At 38.4% G+C, this 24,535-nt stretch overlaps 1 protein-coding gene across 2 annotated transcripts in view; it reads left to right on the top strand.

Annotated features, from left to right (window-relative positions):
• Positions 1-24,535, top strand: part of mblac1 (metallo-beta-lactamase domain containing 1) — a 50,662-nt gene that overhangs the window by 11,015 nt on the left and 15,112 nt on the right. The window contains exon 2 of one of the 2 annotated variants that reach the window (XM_062066193.1): positions 6,858-7,016. The exons of the other annotated variant lie outside the window; for it this stretch is intronic. Coding sequence (XP_061922177.1) covers positions 6,858-7,016 — 159 coding nt within the window. The remainder of the gene's footprint in view (positions 1-6,857; positions 7,017-24,535) is intronic. 2 annotated transcript variants of the gene reach the window in all.

Below are 24,535 nucleotides of genomic sequence, written 5' to 3'. Positions count from 1 at the left end.
TGAAATGAAAAGAGAGCTTTTTGTATAGGATTCTACGGGGTACCATAACTTCCGTTACTCTGACTTCGTCACGCGCATACGTCATCATACCGCGACGTTTCAGCCGGATATTTCCCGGGAAATTTTAAATGTCACTTTATAAGTTAACCCGGCCGTATTGGCATGTGTTGCAATGTTAAGATTTCATCATTGATGTATAAACTATCAGACTGCGTGGTCGGTAGAAGTGGGTTTCAGTAGGCCTTTAAGTGATTCTTTGGCATACCACTCGACGGAGCCCGTGTACCACTAGTCACTAGTGGTTCACATACCACTAGTGACTAGTACACATTAATGAAAATAAAAACGTAAATGTGCAAGATTGTAGCTAAAGGCTAATTTCCAGCCACAGTCCCTGGCAGGTTGATAGTATATAGTATAAACCAGGGGTTCTTAACCTTTTTGACCTCGGGCCTAACTTTTCCACTGCAGCGGGACCCAGGGGGGTTTATGGAAATTAATACTAATCAAATATACTGCAAAAGAAGGCACACATACAAACAAATTGAAAAATAAATAGGGACAAGCGGTAGAAAATGGATGGATGGATGTACATGCAATTACGCAGTGCTAAAATAAATACATTCTAATACAATTATTAATAGTTATTAATAGTATATATGTTATGTAAATGAACTGTGATTGAAATTACAGCCTCATAAATTTTGCATTTAAGAAATTTCTCTATGACTTTAGCTATGGACCTCTTCTGTTTGTTTGATATTGTCATTTCTGCCACAAGTGGTGGAAAAGTGTATTACAACTGAGTACCACTGCAGCCTGAGGAACATGTATTTTTCGGCAGCCTCTAGGGCAGGGGTCACCAACGCGGTGCCCGCGGGCACCAGGTCGCCCGTAAGGACCAGATGAGTTGCCCGCGGGCCTGTTCTAAAAAAAAAATAAAAAAAATAATAAAATAAATGATTTTTTTTTATTTTTTCATTTAAAAAAAAAAAAAAATTAAATCTACATATAAAAAACACAAGATACACTTTCAATCAGTGCATCAACCCAAACAACCTCCCCCATGCACACTCATCCACACCCACTCACACAAAAGGGGTTATTTCTTTCCAATATTCTGGTTCCCACAACATAGACAACACATCTGCAAGGGACACAGTCCCTGAAGCACACATGATTGTATAGGCTGCTGGTCCACTAAAATTTTCATTAATTACTATTTTTTATGTAATTATTTTTATATTGTTTTACTTTCTTTTTTATCCAAGAAAATGCTTTTTATTTATTTATCTTATTTTATTTTATTTTTTAAAAAAGGGCCTTATCTTCAACAGACCAGGTTGTCACTGAAATTAGATTTGTTTAAAGGGTTTTTTAAACCAGGCCCAGTCCAGATAATGTCCAAGTCGGACTCAGCAACACACACCTTCATTCATGTACACAGAAAAAAATTAGGGAACACAACAGATTGCATATAATTTATAAACAAAATTACATTTTCAAAATAAGCATTTATGTACAGTCCAGATTATGTCCAGGTCACTCAAATTAGGGAACACAACAACAGATATCATATAATCTATAAACATAATTATACTTTCAAAATAAGCCTTTGAGGACTTCTCATCTTTTTTTAAATGTTTTTTGGCATCATTATCGTTTTCAACCATGTAACTTTCTAAAGTTAGAAAATACTGAATAAATGTTTTAAAGAAAGTAATACTAAGTGAATATCTGTTTTTGGCCTTAAAAATAAACATTTTACCGAGTACTATAATTAAATTGACTAAATCATGATTGTCAATGAACTCTCCTAAAATAACAGAAACCACATTAAGCTTCATAAACAAACCAATCCTTAAACACATTTTTTCAACTTCCACCCAAAACAAAGACACAATATGACAATACCAAAATAAATGCAGGGTGGATTCAGGCTCCTGACAACAAAATCGGCAATCATCTGACTCTGTCATATTCCATAATTTTAACATTTTCCCTGTGGGTAAGAAGTTATAAATAATTTTGATTTGAAAATAACGATTTTGCACATCGATAGTGGTTTTATAGATTAGTTTGAATATGGCATCCCATGGCAACGGGCAGTCAAAAAAGTCCTCCCATTTTCCATTTGTGCTGTATGAGGCAGCCTTCAAAGATTTCTTTATTAAATAAAAATTATATATTTTTGTATTTATTTTAGTTCCTTTTTGCCAACTAGAATAATAAAACTAATACTTTAGTAGTTCCATCATTATTTGTTTCCATCTTTTCCCAATTACTCCAGTTAGTTGATAAAATGAAAAGCTTGAGCAAGCATCACCATACATAGCTCTAAATTAATCATACTTCATAATTTTACCATTCTCATTGATAATATCATTGACAAAAATGATTCCTCTTTCAAACATATTTTTCCAAAAGAAAGGCTTTCCATCTATTACAATATTAGAGTTCATCCATATTAACTGCTGCAAAATATCATCTCTTTTTTCTGGCACATAAAATTGAAAACACCACTATGAGTGGATTGTTTCCTTTATGAACCCCGCCATGTTTCCCAGCAGACTCTCTGGGAGGGGATCACTTGTAAAAAAGGATACAATTTATTTTGATACAGTACATGTTTTTTGTCCAACAGGACATTTGTGTACCACTCAATGTTTAAATACATCTTTGGAACAATTGATGCTTTTAAAGACAGACACATAGCTTCAAGGTTGAGAAGTTTCAGGCCCCCATATTCATACTCTTTGTACAAAACATTTCTTTTAATCTTTTCTGGTTTGCCGTTCCAGACAAAATCGAAGACCCTCCGCTCATAAATCTTAAAAAAGTTTTGTGATGGAGCTGGTAATGACAAAAACAAATAAATAAATTGAGGAATAATTAACGAGTTGGCAATAGACATTTTACCATACAAGGTTAGGGATTTCCCTTTCCATAATTGCATAATTTTGTCCAGCTTTCTTAGTCGATTATCATAATTTACTGAGCCTAGATCTTCCAGATTTTCTGGGACAACAACACCAAGTATGTTAACTGGTCCATCTGTCCACAAAACAGGCACTTTGCATTCCATTCGAAAGGACGTTCCCTTTAGATTTCCGATCCTTAACATTTTACATTTATCATAATTAAGCTTAAGGCCAGATTGCTGTGAAAATATGTCCAAAAGATTAAGAAAGTTCCGCAAACAATGAGGAAAAATCTTATCTTTGTGAATCAGCCTTTTCTGACATGAACTTGATCAAAAACAAACACATAACACGCCTCACTGATGCACATCTGCAAGACTCACTCAGAGTTGCAGTGTCAAGTTACACACCAGAGTACAACACACTAGTTAACAGCATGCAATGCCAGGCTTCCCACTAACTGACAAAGAAACAGATAACAGATTTGGTGTCCAGTTCAAAGTGTGACATGATTTAAAAATTTGAGAGTTTACTTTTGTATTTTACATGAGTTATTATTTGTACAAACATGGTGCATCTGCTCGCTACCTAGTCAGACGGGAAGGGTTTTGAATTTTTGCCTACTCAATAAAGAAATGTCCAGAAAAGGTTAGTGATATCGGACTGGCTTGGTCAAACCTTGGGAAAGCAGCAATACAGCATCATTCACAAAATAAACCCATATGAAGAGTAATCTTTAAACAAAAGACAAATACAATATAAATTAGTGATCTTTGCCATTAGAACAGTCCTTGTCTTATGTGCTTGGAATGTGTGGCAGGTATGTGAGAAGAACCAAGCAGAGAGATCTCTGCAGGGCACGAGAAACACATCAGCGGGATATAAAAGTGTCTTATCTTTTAGACATAAAACAGGACCAGGCAGTTAAGGTGAGTCAATACAAATATATACTAAGGCATATAAAGACTGTTAATTGTTGCTAGACAAGAGATTACTCAAAATAGGGCTGGGCGATATATCGATAGACTCGATTACATTACACTGCAGGCGTTTCTCCCTCTTTCTTGTCTCTCCTTCTCACAGAGACTTAAACAAGCGCACCTTCTTACATACGTCACGCGTGCAACGTCACACGCCCTTCCCGAGCAGAGAGGTAGCTGCATGGGTAACATTAGCTGTGATGCTAACGGTGCGTTGCGAGTGGTAATACGAGTGAAAGAAGGTGCGAATCTGGTAACAAATGGAGGAAGAATTAATTCCCAAGAAAAACAGCACGGGATGCATCGTCTGGCAGTGGTTTGGCTTCAAGCGGGAATATGTCGAACAATTATGCGGCAAAAGCGTTGCCACAAAAAGTAGCAGCACTGCTAATTTGTAGCATCATTTGAAAAGTCGCCCGCTAGAGAGAATGAAGAGTGCTTGAAACTGCATGTCAACATCTCCGGCCGGTGCCACACCCACAAAATACCAAAGCAACAATTTCCAGATCAACACGGTATGAAAAAAAAATCAACAACGTCTGCAGGAACCTACCACATAGTGAAGGACATACACTATTTGATTTCCTATTATGCAGCTAATTTTTATTTGACAGTTTTTGAAATATCTTGTGTGACATCATGCACAAATGTGCACTTTATTTGTTTTAAACTATTGTAGTGGCGTTCTGTACAAAAAGTGCACTTTAATTTAGTTTAGTTTTGATATGTCATCTTAGTGACATCATGCACAAAAGTGCACTAATAGCTTGTTTTAAAAATGTCTCTGACAATCTTGCACTTTCTGTTTTGGAAATGACATGAATGTTTGTGCCACTGCTTAATAACTGTTTATTAAATACAGTTTTGGTAAATTGACTTAGTTGTGATTTCCCTCTCTGCATGAAAGTTTAAAATGAGCATATATTAATGCAGTATGAACAATAATGTTTTAATGTAGACACATCGAATCATCATACTGCTGTGGTTATATGCATCAAGTGTTCATTCAAGGCTAAGGCAAAATATTGCGATATATATCGTGTATCGTGACATGGCCCAAAAATATCGAGATATTAATAAAAGGCCATATCGCCCAGCCCCAACTCAAATATTAATAATGTACACAGGGTAGACCAAAGCGGCAGTGTTTTGCCAGAAGACCACATGTCCCATGAGGACTAGCGCATATAACATCACACTGACATGATGTCCGCTGTAATATTGTCACAAATATTAGTCTTTAATGACTATGCTGATGTTAAATAGCAGACACTATCAAGAAATTATCTTGGATTGTGCTACAAACATGACGCTACTAACAAGAATATATCGGGGCGGATACAGGTCCGAAGCAAAGAGTTTTTTTGAAGGAAGTAGTGTGGAACTATTATACTGGTGGCTATTTATTGCTACCCAGCAATAGCTAACATAAGCATTATTGTTTTTGTTTGAGCATCGAAAGTCACTTAGTAGTTTAGCAGGAACAGAGCCAAGGCAGCATCGCTCTGAAATTCCTTGTCTTTGAACTCACCCCAGTGAGTGAAAGCCGGAGCAATGTTGATCCTGACTGTGCATTATAAGCTCTGTTTTTCTTTTGTTGTCTCCTCTGACAAAACTTTTCGTTTCTTTGGTTGTTTCGGAGCTTCGGCCATGATAGCAGTAATTGCACGTAGGCGTTATTCTTCTTCTTCTTTCAGTTTTCTGGCGGCACACAGGCGTTGGCAGCGACTTCTGTCTTTTTAACGACTGGGGAAAGGGGGAGGGACTTTTGCCGTAAAGCAAAGTCAGCACATTTGTAGTTTTTTGTGTGGCAGGGTTCCTGCCCCCCTCCTCAAAGTTGCTAAGTGCCAGTAAAAGGGATACAGGACCCCTCAGGCCAGACAGAGGTGTCGTTCGACTATCGTCCGACTAGTTGGAAGTTCATGCATCATCCCAAAAGTTATGGAAACATGTTACAAAGGTTGAAAAGTTACTTATTTTGGAATTTTGCCTATCATTTGCAATCCTTATGTAAGAGAAGAACACATATGTTTTTCCTTTTTATGCATTCTAAATATTAATTAAATGCGATCAAAAACCTGCTTACAATGGAGCCTATGGGCGTCGCTCTATTCTGCTTATAAAGCCCTCTAAATAAGAATCCATAAAGGTTGTATATACACACTGTAAGTATATATGTCATGTAGTAACAGGCACATTCATAATAACATGTAATATTTATGTATTTTGATCATTTTAAGCATTTGAAGGCGCAATATTTCAAAAACGCATCACGTTTACTTTTTTTTAACATCATCACTGATTATTACGCACTGCAGACTTTATGAGAGCCAACAAACATAAGAAAACATCACTTACTGTACAAGGTCTGCTGTCGTTAGGATGCCGACTGTTAAGATGTTAATATATTTTCGTTTAGATGAAGAATGACTCATCATTCTCGGGAAGAAAAAAGGTAAAACCAAGCGTCTTTTTGTGTCTCTCTTACCATTTCTGGGTCTAAATTGGCTGCTTAATTTGACCAACTTGTCAGATTATGTCGTCATCCTTCTATCCAGGTGGGAGGCATGATTTATGATGTAGAATAAACTCCAAGGCGTGAAAACAGCTCTCGAGCTGCTGATGTCAACACAAGCAGCACATGCTGTTAGCTCCGTCTGATCACAAAAATTGGGATGGATGTCACAATCACCCCATTTTTCTTCCCCCGCCAAACAGTGTATCTCTAGCACCGCCTATTGACCAAACAAAGTAATACAAGTGTAACTTATACATACAAAAAACATAATACAAACAAAAATATATGTTGTTTTTTTTCCAGTATTATGACTTTCATCTCGTACAACAAGTTTTGATCTCCTATTATTACGAATTCCTACGTGTAAATTCTGCATTATATTATGTAATTTTACAACTTTTTTACGTCATTCATTAATGTCGCTTGTGTTGTCTTCAGGTGTGTGTGCTACCCACTCCTGGCCACACGGGGCAGGATGTGAGCGTGCAGGTGAGAGGCACGTCAGCTGGCACGCTGCTGGTCGCTGGAGACCTATTTGACAGCTGCTGTGATGAGGACACCTGGCGCCACCTGAGCGCCAACACTGCAGTACAGGAAGTGAGTCGCCAGAAGGCATTGCAGACAGCCGATGTCATCGTACCAGGACATGGCGTTCCTTTTCGGGTCCTCAGGAATTCGTTTTTGTAACAAATAATTGATGATGGTACACCCGGCGAACATTCTCTTCCAAGTATTAAATTTACAGGTGCCCTTTGTGTCACAGAGTGTCTCAGTATATTTATTTAGGTGGACAACACTCTCCTGTTCGTTTGAAAAGATTGAGCTCCAGAAGGCGAGTCCTTCAATTGCAAGTTCAGTAGCGACAGAATCAAACAATCCGAGTGATACATGCACACTCCAGTTATAGCAGTGTTTCCCACACATTCATTTATTTGTGGCGGCCCGCCACGAAAGAATTACGTCCGCCACAAATAAATAAAAACTTCTTTTTTTTTGATTTTTTTTTTTGTCCTGTCCAGCTTCTCAGGCAAATCATATAGTTGATGTAGATGCCCATATAGGCTGTTCAGATTTACTTTACAAAAGAGAAGTGTAGGATACTTCTCTTGTTGCCTTATTTGTATTTGACCACTACTGTTTTCTGTTTATTTGTTACTGACTGTGGCAGGACACCTCTGCCTCTGTTTCACTTTATGTTGCTGGTAAATAATATGGTTGTAGTAGTAGGCTAAAGTTAAATTATTTAGTATGCACTAATTAAAGGGGCAGAGCTTTAAGAGACATTTTAGCTTTTATATTTTATAAGATATATTTTTTGTAAGAACCACAATTAATAAATATATTTCAGTGAATAACTTATTGTTCAAATCTGTATATAAATATGTACATACATAAAGTGTTGTAATTATATTGTAAAATGGATGGATGGATGGACGTTTAAAACAAAACTGTTATTATTAATTAGTAAGTATACATTTTTTGAGCCTTTTTAGAGAAAATCATATCATTGTAGTACATTATGCAAATTACTCGATGTCATGGTGACCACACCCATAGCCACGCCCCCACCGCCACAGGTATCTTGGCAGTTTATGGGAAACACTGTATAGACACCTCAGATTACGAGTTGTGTAGAAATTATGTGCCTCCATAATTTTTTACTTTTACTCCTTGCAAGTATGGTTTGACCAGATAGCTTGAAAAGTGATCCTGAATACCGTATTTTTCGGGCTATAAGGCACACTTAAAATCCTTTTAACTTTCTCAAAACTTGACAGTGAGCCTTATAACTCGGTGAGCCTAATGTACGGAATAATTCTGGTTGTGCTTACCGACCTCAAAGCAATTTTATTTGGTACAAGGTGAAATTATAAGTGTGACCAGTAGATGGCAGTCACACATAAGAGATATATGTAAGTATGCAATATGACGCCAGTAAACAACACCAAAACTTGAAATGTTAAGTTATATATTATTTTAATGTAAAAAAAAAAAGAACATTACACATGGCACTCAAAAATCTGTCAAAATGTTTTAGTATGACTTTGAAGCCGCGCTGCATGATGGTTTGTCGGCCCATTACGGCTACCGTAGTCAGAGATACAGGTATTACTATGGTATGTGTATACGGACCGCAAAATGGCACCCATTAGCAGACATATTAACTGGTGTTTTGTTTCGCAATATTATGCAAAACTAACTTTTTAAAATTTCTGGTACCTGCTGACGTGTATTTGAGATCTGCATAAGTCCTGAAAATTTGCGCATGTCCGCCAGTGCAGTACGTGCCAATGCCGTAGTCGATAAGCTTCTCCTTTTTCTCTATCTTCTTGTTATGGGACATTCACCCTCTGCCTTTGCAGAGGGTGAAAACACTAAAAACTACCAGTGTAGTGTGTTTTTATAATTCACCCACGGAACTTTAGTTATTAGAGAGTTCCTGTCGGGACGTTTTTTCACGGGATACATTTCTAGCGTTGTGTTGCATTATTGAGCCACAGATGAGAAGATGCTGCTCCGTTATTGATTTAAGTAAAGTCTGAATGTTATTAAAACAGTTAGCTCCATTTTTTGACACTTCTTCCACTCCCGTCCTTGCACGCTACACCGCTACAACAAAGATGACAGAGAAAAACGCTTTCGGAGGTGAGCCACGTAAATAAGACCGCCCACAAAACGGCGCATCCTGAAATGACTGTCAGAAAGCGACTTGAAGATGATCTGTAAAACATAATCTATGCAACATTTTGACCAAAGAACCACCATTACCGTATTTTCCGCACTATAAAGCGCACCTAAAACCCTCCAATTTTCTCAAAAACTGACAGTGCGCCTTATAATCCGATGAGCCTTATATGTGGACTAATATTGAGCCACAACAAACCTAAACTTCATTTTCATAAAGTTTAGGTCTCGCAACTACGGTAAACAGCCACCAACTTAATTTTCCCCCGTAGAAGAAGAAGAACTTCTATGGTAAGGAGCCGCCCCCGTAGAAGAAGAAGTAGCGCGCGGTGCATGCTGGGATATATGACTGCGCGAGGCGTGCCGTTTCATTTCCATTTGTGTGTTTATGTAAAGACCCCAAAATGGCTCCTCTTAAGAGACACGCTTACGACGCAGAGTTTAAACTCAAGGTGATCAGTCACGCAGTAGAACACGAATGACAGAAGGCGAACACACGTTCACCAAGACAGGGAGACAGCGCCGGACGACATACGCCACTATCTGCCAGTGGATCGTAAATGCCTGGGCTGATATATCAGTCTCAACTGTGGTCCGAGCTTTCAGGAAGGCAGGAATTGTCACTAAACTGCTAGACAACAGCAGCGACACTGACTCCATTAATGACGACTTCGACGAGACGCAGCCGGGCATTTTGGATGCCGTATTCGCCCAACTGTTTAATTCGGACACTGAAGAAGAAGAATTTGAGCGATTCGTGGATGAAAAATAACTTCATAAAGTGAGCTTTACATGTTTATTTTGTGTGTTGTGTTGTGTGACATTAACGTTTGAGCAACGTTGAGTTATTGATATTGTTATTGCTCTGCACTATTTCGAGTGTTACTATATTGTGATTGCAGTAATGTTTGATTTACCGTAACACGAGTAAATCAGCTGTTTATTCATTTGGGGAGTGAACAGAGTTGTCAGAACGCTGGTTTGTAATCTATTAATAAAGTTTGACTGACCTATCTGACTGTTTTGTTGACATTCCCTTTAGCGCAGCTCCATCTAATGGATGCATAGGTGCGCCTTATAATCCGGTGCACCTTATATATGAACAAAGTTTTGAAATATGCCATTCATTGAAGGTGCGCCTTATAATCCGGTGCGCCTTATAGTGCGGAAAATACGGTACATGTTATGTAGGCCACAAGGAAGTCTTTTAAATTTAGAAAAAAATCATAATATGACCCCTTTAATGTGCCTTATGATCCGGTGCGCCTTTTGTATGAAAATAGACCTGAATCGACCTGCTCATCGGCAGTGCGCTTTATAATTCGGTGCGCCCTATGGTCAAGACAATACGGTATTTTAAATCCTGAGAAATGTATTTGTTCTTAAAAGTGTACGGATCCACTCAATCGCATTTAGCTATTTTTGCATGATATCTGGCTCGGGTATTTGCCTGGAAACCTTTGAAATAGGTAAATAAACAGTAGTTGTATTGAATGTTTGCCTTCCATATGAAAAGCACAAGTAAATGGCCTCTATGGTCATGTGGTTGTGATCCAACGAATCAAGTCTTTTGAATGGCTCCTATGAATGAACGATGAGAATCGATTCGCAGTCGAGATCTGTTTAGGAGCTGTTTTTTATCAACACGCCGCAGATGCAGTGTCAGCAATTTTTATACAGTATTTAGTTTTATTTATTTATTTTTTTACATATTTACATAATTCCAAATAGTGAAGTCACTGTCAAAGCATGGGGATATGGCACCCCCTAAACCAGGGGTGTAAAACTCGTTTTCACTGAAGGCCACATGGCAGTTATGGCTGCCCTCAGAGGACCACTTGGAATCATTTATGAATATACATGTATAGGGATTCACCTTAGACTTAGACAAACTGTATTGATCCACAAGGGAAATTGTTCCAAAAAAAAAAAAAAGAATAAATACATCTCTGTTCCTTCACCTTTGTGCCGGCACGGCATCCCCGGCGCTTTTTCTGTAGTTCCACGGGAATGTCAGGCCGCGATACCCATAGGGCTGGCAAGGAGAGCGCAAACAGCTCCTCGCGTGTGTAAACAAAGGGCCGGCTGCTCAACTGATCAGAACCAAACACAAACGAAAACACACAGAAGTGCCAAGAACCATAATTAGTGGTTTATGGTAAAGATAAGTGATTAAAAAAAGCAAGTAAAGTTGAGAATAATACCAAAAATAAAGTAAAATGAAGGAAGTCAAACGAGCTACTGTGATGTGCTGCCACTCTTTCAGGCGCATCAAAGAAGAAAAAAAAAGATACATCACCTAATGATATTATAGAATTGCCGATGCATTTGATGATTTTTTTTTTACATACACTGTTATATTGCAGCTCAGTCACCACAATTTTACTGTAAAATGTACAGTGGATTTTACAAATGGAAAAATTGTGGGGTTTTTACAGTAAAATACTGGCAACTGAGATGAGTTGTTTTTTTTTGTTTTTTTTTTACCATGAAATCTTTTGTCATTTCTACAGTGTATTTGATTGCTTTGAAATCATAAGTCAAGCAGATATTTAATGTTACAATTTATTTTCAAAAAATTTAAGATGGTGTATTTGTTGCAATATTAAGTAGTATTAAAGTTTGAAAGATATACAATACATGTCTCTTTTTTTATTAAAATGGAACAAATAAAAATGTAGTACTTTATTGATCCATATTCTTTCAAGGCTTTGGCAGGCCACGTTAAATTAAGTGGCGAGCCAGATCTGGCCCTCGGCCCTTGAGTTTGACACCTGTGCCCTAATGGAATTTTTACAACAATACAAATGTATTCAATATTTCAGATTACTTCTCACCCATAGAGTAATACTGGTGTGAATTGAAATGATTTTCATCTTAGTTGCTCAGTTTGCGATAAAAGATGTATTTATAATTCAGACATGGTGCGACACAAATAACACACACGAGAGAAAAAACATTTTAACCGTTCAGTTTGTGCTAACAACTTTTCTTTGATTAACAGTTTGACAGAACACAACCCAATACACAAAGGAGAAAAACTCGCAAAAAATATGTTTCCAGACAAGGTTGGGCCCAACACAGGACACTCACTGAAAAAAAGCCCTTATGGTTGTTCAGTTTATGATAAACTCTATACTCGACAGAGCCATTTGTCTTCTCACATGAGAACACACACATGAGAAAAAAACATTTAAATGTTCAGTTTTTAGAGACTATGCATAATGAAATATACTGGAGTAAAAAAAAACAACTAAACTTTCAGTTACCGTAATTTCCGGACTATAAGCCGCACCTGACTATAAGCCGCACCAGCTAAATTTAGGGGAAAATACAGATTGCTCCATATATAAGCCGCACCCGACTATAAGCCGCAGGGTTTTGATGTGTAATTAGCGTAGTATATAGGGGTTCCTGCTACCACGGAGGGGATTGTCGGGACAGAGATGACTGTTTGGGAACGCAAAGCGTCCCATTTATTAACAATAAATCTTTCAATCATTCAATCAAACTTTCCCATCTTTGACATGGCGAACAGCATTCGTGCAGAGTACAAATAATACAACGGTGCAAAGTAGTACAAAGTGCTCGCCTGTACGTTATCAAAATAACCAGCCTACCGGTATATGAAAAGTCAGTCTTTAATCATTGTGTCATCGTCATCCTCCTGCGTACTAAAACCACCGAAATCCTCTTCGTCGGTGTCGGAGAAGAACAGGCCGTAAATAAGCCGCACCCTTGTATAAGCCGCAGGGACCAGAACGAGGGGAAAAAGTAGCGGCTTATAGTCCGGAAATTACGGTATTTAGTTTGTGGTTGAAAATTCTCTCTGAGCGGCAAAGATACAAGCCAGATATCATCAAACACTGCAACAACCTTTTTCTTTATCCTTTTATGATGTACCATCTTTGGAATTTTGGAAATTAATTGCACGGAAATCCGTCATGAGTTGGAGTGATGCTAAGAACAGCAGCTACACAACTTTGAATACTTTGAGGACAACAGGATGGGGTTTTCCTCACCTTCCATTTGGATTCCAGAAGTGTACATTAATGATTATGAAGTTGTGTTTGTGTTGTGCCGATGTTGTGTATATATACAACATTGGCACAACACAAACACAACTTCTACTATAGTAGTGTTAGGTGACAATGACAATGTGTTGTCCTCTTTTGGGACGTGGTTTACTGCAGAGGCCCCTGCGGTGTACAGTATGTGGGTATTGAAATGGTGTTGTTTGTCTATGCTCGTTTTTTTGCTCAATGTTTGGGTTTTGGTTTTTCTTTTTCTTTGAGCTGTATGTAGAAATGGCGCAACTGAAGTGTTGCATACGGAAAATAAAAATAAAAAGCAAAGCCAGCAACACTCGTGTCCTTCTAATAATTTTAATACAAAGTACAAACACTGACCGGTTTCGAAAATGTCTTTGTCAATGTGTAATTTTTAACAGGAAGTGATGCACTTAAATGGGTCGGGTGAGAAGCGCTTATACAGCAGAAGCCGGCCTCCGTAGCTCCCACTCCCTCCCCTCTGTTGCAAGTTTTGTTGATTCTATGTAACATGTTTATGTGTGCCATTGCTATGAGTTTTTTTCCCCTTGGCCTCAGTCTGGACCCCATCCCTGGAGTCCAGCCTTTGACTGAATATTTTTTACTCTCTTTGTCTCTGCTTTGTGGGACAACTTCTGGCATGAACGCCAGGCGTAACAAAAGCAGTGTATGTCTGATCTACAACTAAAAAACGCTTTGTTGAGGTTTTGTTGAGGCTCAACCAGTTATTAATTCCGGAAACAATGAAAGTTTAAAAGAGTGGCATATTTTCTTTTGGCCACTGTATTAATATTTAGGATTTCACTGAGTGAAAGGCCGTACAGCTCACCAAAGTACACTGCAAAGGCTGTAGAACCTGAATTTAGGTTCAATTATGGTTGATAACCTTAAGGTCAATAAATGTTGTTTTCTTCCAGCCATAAAACCCTCATAAACCTCAGAACAATTGTGCATTCATTTTGTTAGCTAGCATCAACTGCCTAACACATACCTGTCAACATTTGTATTTGGAAATACGGGGAATGTTGCTGGAAAATCATTAAAATAAATAATTCATCCTTTTTTTTTTTTTTTAATCATAAATTATGATTTTGAGATCAATTTAAATTTTTATAAGAAGAAAAAAACGGTATATTTTTTTTTACAAATTAAATTGAAAATATTAAATTTCAATTCTCATGACAAAAAAAATAGTATTTAAAATTTTTAAAACCAGTCAATATTTAGTTTGAATCTTTTACATATCTAATTTATATTTGGGATTAAATAACCATACAACTTAAATGTTAAACAAATTGAATACAAATACAATGAAATAGAACAATACAAAATACAATAGAATATATTAAAATAAAATGGAATACATGAAAAAATAATCAGGCTCCAGCAGGGCAATTATCAATGGGCAGGTATGACAGCAAATTGATAATATAATTTCATAAAGCAGATATCCAGAAAGATAGCTCACATGAACAAATTGAGGCGGTACTCTTATCACTCTCTTATTTGCAGAATTAACCTTTCAGCACATTGTGTGTGTGTGTGTGTGTGTGTGTGTGTGTGTGTGTGTGTGTGTGTGTGTGTGTGTGTGTGTGTGTGTGTGTGTGTAAAGACGCTGACACACCCTTAGCATTTCAATTGTGTCATAATCTATAGATAAGGTCATCATACCACAACAGATATGCATGCACACACACACACACAACTTATCTTAACACACCATTTGTTATTGCGCCACAAAAAGCCATATCATCATGTAATATTTTACAAGGTTAAAAATAAAACCTCTTCAGTTACGACCTGATATTCTTTTGCTCCCCTAATTAAATTGTGTTTAATTGAACGTCATTGAGCACAGGTGTGAAACAAACAACACCAAAGCCAAATTAGCCAGAAAATATCCAGAATGTGAATCGAAACAATTAGTTATTATCCATGTTTGTGGGGAAGGCCACATTCCAAGGCATACTACAGTACATCATCTAGTCCCACATGAGTCATGACACAGGAACAAACATTCAGAAATAAAAGAAAATGACATCAAATGAGGACAAGCAGAATGGAAAATGCCTGTAAGGATTGAACTAAAATAATGTAAAGACACTGAAAGGGGATGTGATTATAATCGACATTCTCCTTGTGGTCTAAATATGTAGATAATTTGTATTGGACAGGTTTTGGTGTACATTCTGCACACATTTTGTTCCATAGTCACATTTAGAACCTTCTTGCTGAGTATGTCTGCAAGACGTTTGCTTGTTGAGGCTTTTAGCTCGCAAGTATACAACAGCACAATAGGTTTGCTTTGATATCATTGTTTTTTACAACATAACAAATATTCTAAAATACCCCAAACAAATATAACAAAACATGTTCTTTTAAAGTATTGTATTTGTAATATAGTTTATACCATTTTATTTCTTAGTTTTTTTGTAATTTAGTTGACTAGTCTTCGATTACATGATTTTTATTTGCAAGGTGTGTTTTTTGGGACAAATAAATGACATTTACCAAGCCATATGGCACATCTTTAAAGCAGCACTAAATAACTTTTCAATCTTTAGAAAAATATTTCCATACCTTTGGGATGATACATTAGTTGAATGACACCTCTGTCATGGCCTGAGGGGGTCTATATCGCTTTTACTGGCTCTTAGCAACTTTGAGGAGGGGGGGCAGGAACCCTGCCGCACAAAAAACTACAAATGAGCTAACTTTGCTTTACGGCATACGTCCTTCCCCTACTTTCCCCAGTCGTTAAAAAGACGGAAGTCGATGCGAACGCCTGCGTGCAATTACTGCTATCATGGCCGAAGTTCCAAAACAACCAAAGAAACGAAAAGTTTTGTCTAGGAGACAAAAACAAAAAACGGAGCCTACCTGGAAAAAAAGCACAATCAAGGATCAACATTGCCCCATCTTTTACTCACTGGTGCGAGCTCAAAGAGCGAGGAGGGATTTCAGACCGATGCTGCCTTGGATATGTTCCTGCTAAACTAGTAAGTGACTTTTGATGCCCAAATCAAAATGCTAATGCTAATGCTAGCTATCCGAAATTTGCGTGGTAGCAATAAATAGCCACCACCTTGATAGTTCGCAGTTCCAGACTACTTCCTTCGGAAAAACTCCCACCGGTCTTTTTTTGCTTCGAACCTGCACCGCCCCGATACGTTCTTGGTAGTAGCGTCATGTTTGTAGCGTAGTCAAAGATCACTTCTTGATAGGGTCGGATATTTAAAGTAGCAGTATAGTGGAAAAACAAGTTGCCTCTATATTGAAGCTATTATATACATATACATACATATGACATCGAAAGACTTTCACAGTAAATAAATATGATCCAAACAGTATCAATCTCACAGAGATTCCGGATCCATTTTGAGAGTTAATGAGCTAACCAGACACGTGATCGCATGACGTAGAGGTAGGAACCACGGATCCCTTCCCCATCAACAACAATTTAGAAGCACTGCTAAACAGATCCAACTTTATTGAAACACAAACATCATGTAGCAGTATTGCTAAGTGCTAAACAAGAAATACAAACACAATACAAAAAAAGCTTGACTGTACAATGTCTGCTCTCACTGTGATGACTGATAGGATGTCCATGTCTTCCCGTTTATATGAAGAATTAATTGTGATGCACACGAAGGGTTAACAAGGAAAAGTCTCCCTGCAGACACTGTTCGGTTGTGTGTGTTTGTCTCCATCTTCGGCCATAAATTGAATGTCACAGATGAACAACTTCTAGATTTATGGCTAAATCCTCCTAATAATGATTTATATCGAGAATAACTTTTGACGAGCCAATAATTTACGGAAATAGCTGAAGGTATTCAGTGTTTTCACATACTTTGCGGGCTGTAAAAACAATTGGATACGGTTTTAATGGATCCAATGAAACACGGTTAAGCATATAAAGTCAACTTGTTTTTCTACTCTACTGCTACTTTAAAGGCCTACTGAAACCCACTACTACCGACCACGCAGTCTGATAGTTTATATATCAATGATGAAATCTTAACATTGCAACACATGCCAATACGGCCGGGTTAACTTATAAAGTGCAATTTTAAATTTCCCGCTAAACTTCCGGTTGAAAATGCCTATATATGATGAAGTATGCGCGTGACGTCAATCGTTGAAACGGGAAGTATGCGGACACATTGAATCTTATACAAAAAACTCTGTTTTCATCTAAAAAATTCCACAGTATTCTGGACATCTGTGTTGGTGAATCTTTTGCAATTTGTTTAATGAACAATGGAGACTGCAAAGAAGAAATTTGTAGGTGGGATCGGTGTATTAGCGACGGACTACAGCAACACAACCAGGAGGACAGAGATGGATAGCAGACGCGCTAGCCGCCGAACTCACCTTAACTTCCTCCGTCTCGCCGACCGCATCTGTGATCGAGTGAAGTCCTTCGTCGCACCGTCGATCGCTGGAACGCAGGTGAGCACGGGTGTTGATGAGCAGATGAGGGCTGGCTGGCGTAGTTGGATAGCTAATGTTTTTAGCATAGCTCTGTGAGGTCCGGTTGCTAAGTTAGCTTCAATGGCGTCGTTAGCAACAGCATTGTTAACCTTCGCCAGGCTGGAAAGCATTAACCGTGTATTTACATGTCCATGGTTTAATAGTATTGTTGATTTTCTATCTATCCTTCCAGTCAGGGGTTTAATTCTTTTGTTTTGTATCTGCAGTTAAGCACGATGCTCTCACGTTAGCTCCGTAGCTAAAGTGTTTCGCCGATGTATTGTCGTGGAGATAAAAGTCACTGTGAATGTCCATTTCGCGTTCTCGACTCTCATTTTCAAGAGGATATAGTATCCGAGCTGGTTTAAAATACAAATCCGTGATCCACAATAGAAAAAGGAGAGAGTGTGGAATCCAATGAGCCAGCTTGTACCTAAGTTACTGTCAGAGCGAAAAAAGATATGTCTTGCACTGCACTCTAGTCCTTCACTCTAACGTTCCTCATCCACGAATCTTTCATCCTCGCTCAAAATAATGGGGTAAACGTCGCTTTCTCGGTCCGAATCGCTCTAGCTGCATTGAAAACAATGGGGAAATGTGAGGAGCCTTTCAACTGTCAAATCTTAGCTGATAATATTGAAGAGGAAATGGTTAAACTAAAATTGTGGTTTGATGTAAATAAATTATCTTTAAACTTGGAAAAGATTATATTTATGGTATTCAGTAATAAAAGAAAGATAGAAGTTAGTTTATCCATAAACAATGTGAAAATTGAGAAGGTGTCTGAAATCAGATTTCTGGGGGTCATCTTAGATGAAAAGTTGACATGGAAAGCTCATATATTGCATGTGAAAAATAAGGTATCTAAAAGTTTATTTATTTTGAACAAGGTTAAATACAGTTTCCCGTATAATACAATGACAATGTTATATTGCTCAATTATTTTACCTTATTTCAATTATTGTGCAGAAATATGGGGAAATACATATCACAGCAACATAATGCCTTTATTTCTTTCACAGAAAAGAGCCATTCGTATAATTTTTACAGTAGGATATAAGACCACACAAATCCACTCTTCATTAGGTCAGGATTATTAAAACTAAAAGACATTGTAGAATTGCATACTCTATTAGTGATGTTCAAAGCTAGAAATAAAGTTCTTCCGAAGGACTTACAAAAGTTATTTGTGTTCACGTCTGAAGATGAGAACCACAGAAGGCCGTATGATTTTAAACATCCAAGAGTGCGAACAAATTTGAAGCAAATGTGCTTGTCTGTTGTTGGTGTGAAAGCATGGAATTCTCTAGACAAAGACATAAAAAGTTGCAAGAATATCTTTGAATTTAAAAAGAGTTACAAAAAGAGACAACTGGAATTATATCAAACTGCTTTTTGATTTTGATTGGACGTGTCATTTTGAAAATGCTTAAACGAAAATTAAAAGTATGTTGGAGTTCGGGTGTTGGTGGAGGGAACAGTTATAAAGTCATCTAAATAATTTGTGTTGAAAAGGGGGCAGATAAATATAAGAATAGTATTCTCCCATCTGCTCCTTTCTGATCATGGAAATGTATAAGAAACTAAAAAACAATGAAAGTGTCAACTGTACATGGCTTGTATATATGCATTTTTATGAAAGGAATAAAAAGAAATGATGATGATGATGATGATGAACTGTTGACGTCACGCTACTTCCGGTACAGGCAAGGCTTTTTTTTATCAGCGACCAAAAGTTGCAACTTTATCGTCGCTGTTCTCTACTAAATCCTTTCAGCAAAAATATGGCAATATCGCGAAATGATGAAGTATGACACATAGAATGGGTCTGCTATCCCCGTTTAAATAAAAAAAAATCATTTCAGTAGGTCTTTAACATCAGCATAGCCATGAGAGACCTACCGTATTTTCCTGACCAGAGGGCGCACCGGACTATAGGGCGCACGGCCGAGGAATGGTCTATTTTCGATCTTTTTTCACATACAAGACGCACAGGATTACAGGGCGCATTAAAGGAGTCATATTCTATTTTTTTTTTTCTAAATGTAAAACACTTTCTTGTGGTCTACATAACATGTAATGGTGGTTCTTTGGTCAAATGTTGCATAGATGATGTTTTACAGATCATCTTCAAGGCGCTTTCTGACAGTCGCTTCCGGATGTGCCGTTTTGTGGGCGGTCTTATTTACGTGGCTCACCTTCGGCAGCGTCTTCTCCCCGTCATCTTTGGTATAGCGTGCAAGGACGGGAGTGGAAGAAGTGTCAAAAGATGGATATTTTGGACTTATGCAGATACCAAATACAGATCAGCAGGTACCAGAAGGTAAGAAAAGTTGCTTTTGGCATAATATTGCGAAACAAAATGCCAGATAATATGTCTTACCTTATACACACACCATAATAATATTCGTATGTTGAAGTACAGTACAATCCATCGAGCTTTGCGGCTTCATAGCTTACCAAAGTTGTACTAAAACATGTTGATAGATTTTTGAGCGCCGTGTGTAATGTTCTATATTTTCAATGGAACATATGAAATGTTGGTGTTGTTTACTTGAGTCATATTGCAGTCTACACTAGGGTTGTATGGTATACCGGTATTAGTATAGTACCGCGATACTAATGAATCATATTCGGTACGATTCGCCTCTGAAAAGTACCGGTCCGCCACAACCCCCCCGCCAATGCATGATCCTGTAACGACTTGGTATCGGGTTGATACCCAAATTTGTGATATCATCCAAAACTAATGTGAAGCATCCAAACAACAGAAGAATAAACGATTATTACATTTTAACAGAAGTGTAGATAGAACATGTTAAAAGAGAAAGTACGCAGATATTCTACCACTTGTCCTTAATAATTTTGACAACATAATAGAATATAAATGACAGAATATTTTACTGCATACGTCAGCAGACTAAATTTGGAGCCTTTGTTCGTTTACTTACTACTAAAAGACAAGTTGTCTTGTATGTTCACTATTTTATTTAAGGACAAACTGCAATAAGAAACATATGTTTAATGTACCCTAAGATTTTGTGTTCAAATAAAGCCAATAATGCAATTTGTTGTGGTCCCCTTTATTTAGAAAAGTATCGAAAAGTACTGAAAAGTATCGAAATAATTTTGGTACCAGTACCAAAATATTGGTATCGGGACAACACTAGTCTACACATATTTCTTGTGTATGTCTGCCATCATATTGCAGTCTACATGTATCTCTTAAATTTGACTGCCATCTACTGGTCACACTTATCATTTCACCATGCACTAAATAAAATAGCTTTGAGGTCGGTAAGCAAAACCAGAATTATTCTGTACATTAGGCGCACTGTCGAGTTTTGAGGGAAAAAAAAGGATTTTAAGTGCGTCTTATAGTCCGGAAAATACGGTGGTATTTGTAAACTGTGACAATATTACAGCGGACGTCATGTCAGTTCGACGCTACATGCGCTAGTCCTCATGTAAAATGTGGTCTTCTTCTGGCAAAACACTACCGTCCACTGGCTCAAGTGGACGGTAAGAGCAACCGAAACTGGAAGTCCTTAAAGGCCTACTGAAATTATTTTTTTTAATTTAAACGGGGATAGCAGATCCATTCTATGTGTCATGCTTGATCATTTCGCGATATTGCCATATTTTTGCTGAAAGGATTTAGTAGAGAAAATCGACGATAAAGTTCGCAACTTTTGGTCGCTGATAAAAAAAAGCCTTGCCTGTACCGGAAGTAGCGTGACGTCACAGGTTGAAAGGCTCCTCACATTTCCCCATTGTTTTCAATGCAGCGAGAGCGATTCGGACCGAGAAAGCGACGATTACCCCATTAATTTGAGCGAGGATGAAAGATTCGTGGATGAGGAACGTGAGAGTGAAGGACTAGAGTGCAGTGCAGGACGCATCTTTTTTCGCTATGACCGTAACTTAGGTACAAGCTGGCTCATTGGATTCTACACTCTCTCCTTTTTCTATTGTGGATCACGGATTTGTATTTCAAACCACCTCAGATACTATATCCTCTTGAAAATGAGAGTCGAGAACGCGAAATGGACATTCACAGTGACTTTTATCTCCACGACAATACATCGGCGAAACACTTTAGCTACGGAGCTAACGTGATAGCATCGGGCTTAACTGCATATAGAAACAAAAGAAATAAGCCCCTGACTGGAAGGATAGACAGAAAATCAACAATACTATTAAACCATGGACATGTAACTACACGGTTAATGCTTTCCAGCCTGGCGAAGCTTAACAATGCTGTTGCTAACGACGCCATTGAAGCTAACTTAGCAACGGGACCTCACAGAGCTATGCTAAAAACATTAGCTATCCACCTACGCCAGCCAGCCCTCATCTGCTCGTCAACACCTGTGCTCACCTACGTTCCAGCGATCGACGGTGCGACGAAGGACTTCACCCGATCACCGATGCGGTCGGCGGCTAGCGTTGGATAGCGCGTCTGCTATCCACCTCAAAGTCCTTCTGTTTGTGTTGCTGCAGCCAGCCGCTAATACACAGATCCCACCTACAACTTTCTTCTTTGCAGTCTTCAATGTTCATTAAACAAATTGCAAAAGATTCACCAACACAGATGTCCAGAATACTGTGGAATTTTGAGATGAAAACAGAGCTTTTTGTATTGGATTCAATGGCGTCCGAATACTTACGTTTCAACGATTGACGTCACGCGCATTCGTCATCATACATAGACGTTTTCAACTGGAAGTTTCGCGGGAAATTTAAAATTGCACTTTATAAGTTAACCCGGCCGTATTGGCATGTGTTTCAATGTTAAGATTTCATCATTGATATATAAACTATCAGACTGCGTGGTCGGTAGTAGTGGGTTTCAGTAGGCCTTTAAGTGGGGCTTTAAGTCACACAAACAGAATTTGAAATTCTCTTAAATCAAAACAAGTAACATGTTGTCATAGACCCTGGAAAATGAACCGTTAACAGTTAGTCAAACATCTTTTATGACTGCAGCCATAGAGCCACACCCATGCTCATAAAGTGGTTTATCATGCTCAGCGTCCTTATCAACGATAGTCCACCCACGGAAAGACCTGACATATATATATATATGTACGTATTCAGTGCAAGGTGTTTTCCACTCGCCTCTGCTAACATCAGCAGATTCGCTCGAAGTCCTCCATTTTACCATCTGTCTTTCCGCCCGCCAACATGTGTACGGGAGCGTGTTCCAAGGTGATTGCCGTGCCCATCTACGTCCTGGCATTGGTGTCCATCATCTGCAACATCATGCTCTTCTTCCCCGACTTCGACACAAAATACGCGGCCGAAGACCCGGACGGACAAAGTTACATCACGGAGGAGGTTAAATACATGGGGGGATTGATAGGAGGCGGAATCATGGTATTGTATTTTTTTTTCTTTTTCCACACATGCATTATCTCCTAATATTACCAGCTTTGTTTACCCCAAGATTGTTTTGTAATTATGAAATTACATTTGCCCCCAAAATGACGACTTTATTTATGTTTATTTCCTAACTCTTACTGACTTAAGTCCTGTAGAAATAATAATCAGCTATTAATACTACTGTTTTTTGTTTACTCTTACAAGTTACATATTTAATCAAATGTATTTTATCAGTGGTGTCAATTTGTTGTGGTAATTGGGATTCATTTATTTTGATTGCATTAATCAAAGGTTAATTTACAACGTTTTGTCTCTTCTCGTTGGGGTGGAAAACAATGGTCAGTCACACCCCGGAGTGGACTTTGATTGGCTGTCGTTGGGTTTGGGCGCTAGTCTAGCAGAAGCTGATTGGCCTGTTAGGCGGGGAAATAAGTAGCGGCGTCTTCTCTCTTTTGGCTACTGCTCACCAGTTGTTGGCCCGAAGATGTTAACAATTTAGCAACACCCGCTTATGAGTAATCACTATGAAAACGCTGCCAGATATGGCTGGGGAATGGGATTAATTCCACATTAGCAATTTAGCATGCTCGCAAATGAAGTGTATTCCTGGTCTTGTCATCCTCGTCCGGACAGAATTATACAGGTCTGCAGTTCCCTGGAGGAGCATAGGTTAAAAAATGAAGGACACCTAAACTGGAGAAGCCAAACCACCAGTCTTATATTCCTACCTCCTGTCTGTGGGTGTGCGCTGGGTCAGGAGAGCACACCCTGACCATAAAAGGAGATGTTCGTGTGTAAGTGTCTGGAAAACAACTGCTTTCGTCCATCCATTCATCCATTTTCTACCGCTTGTCCCTTTTGGGGTCGCGGGGGGTGCTGGAGCCTATCAGCTGCAATCGGGCGGAGGGCGGGGTACACCCTGGACAAGTCGCCACCTCATCGCAGGGCCAACACAGATAGACAGACAACATTCACACTCACATAGGGCCAATTTACTTTCAGTCATAATTTAAATGTTGGGGTTGAGCTAGACAGGTAGTCTCCTCTCAAGGATATGGTTTATTTCGAAGTCCCAATTAGGGCCTCTTTCCTACGAGAAGTGATCCAATCCACCTGCGAATATCAAACTAAGGGGCCTTATCTTATTATGTGCTCAGACTGAAATACCACTATTTACTTAAACTTAAAGGTTTGCTTTCTCCAAGATGAATATGAACATTCACCATATGTAGAACATAATATGAATTAATTCATTCACTTCACATTATCATCGTTCAAATTAGAATAACTCATTCAACGCAGATCATAGTTCAACATGTTGCACACAAAGAGCAACCATGGAGCAAGCAACTACCATGAATTGATTAACGCGGACCCCGACTTAAACAAGTTGAAAAACTTATTCGGGTGTTACCATTTAGTGGCCAATTGTACGGAATATGTACTGTACTGTGCAATCTACTTATAAAAGTTTCAATCAATCAAAAAAAAAAGCATGCTAATAGCTAAGCTAACGGC

Source organism: Entelurus aequoreus, linkage group LG12 (assembly GCF_033978785.1).
Source record: "Entelurus aequoreus isolate RoL-2023_Sb linkage group LG12, RoL_Eaeq_v1.1, whole genome shotgun sequence".
NCBI classification, from domain to species: Eukaryota; Metazoa; Chordata; class Actinopteri; order Syngnathiformes; family Syngnathidae; genus Entelurus; species Entelurus aequoreus.
Note: the sequence above shows the minus strand (reverse complement) of the source record. Positions and strands in the feature narration are given on the sequence as shown.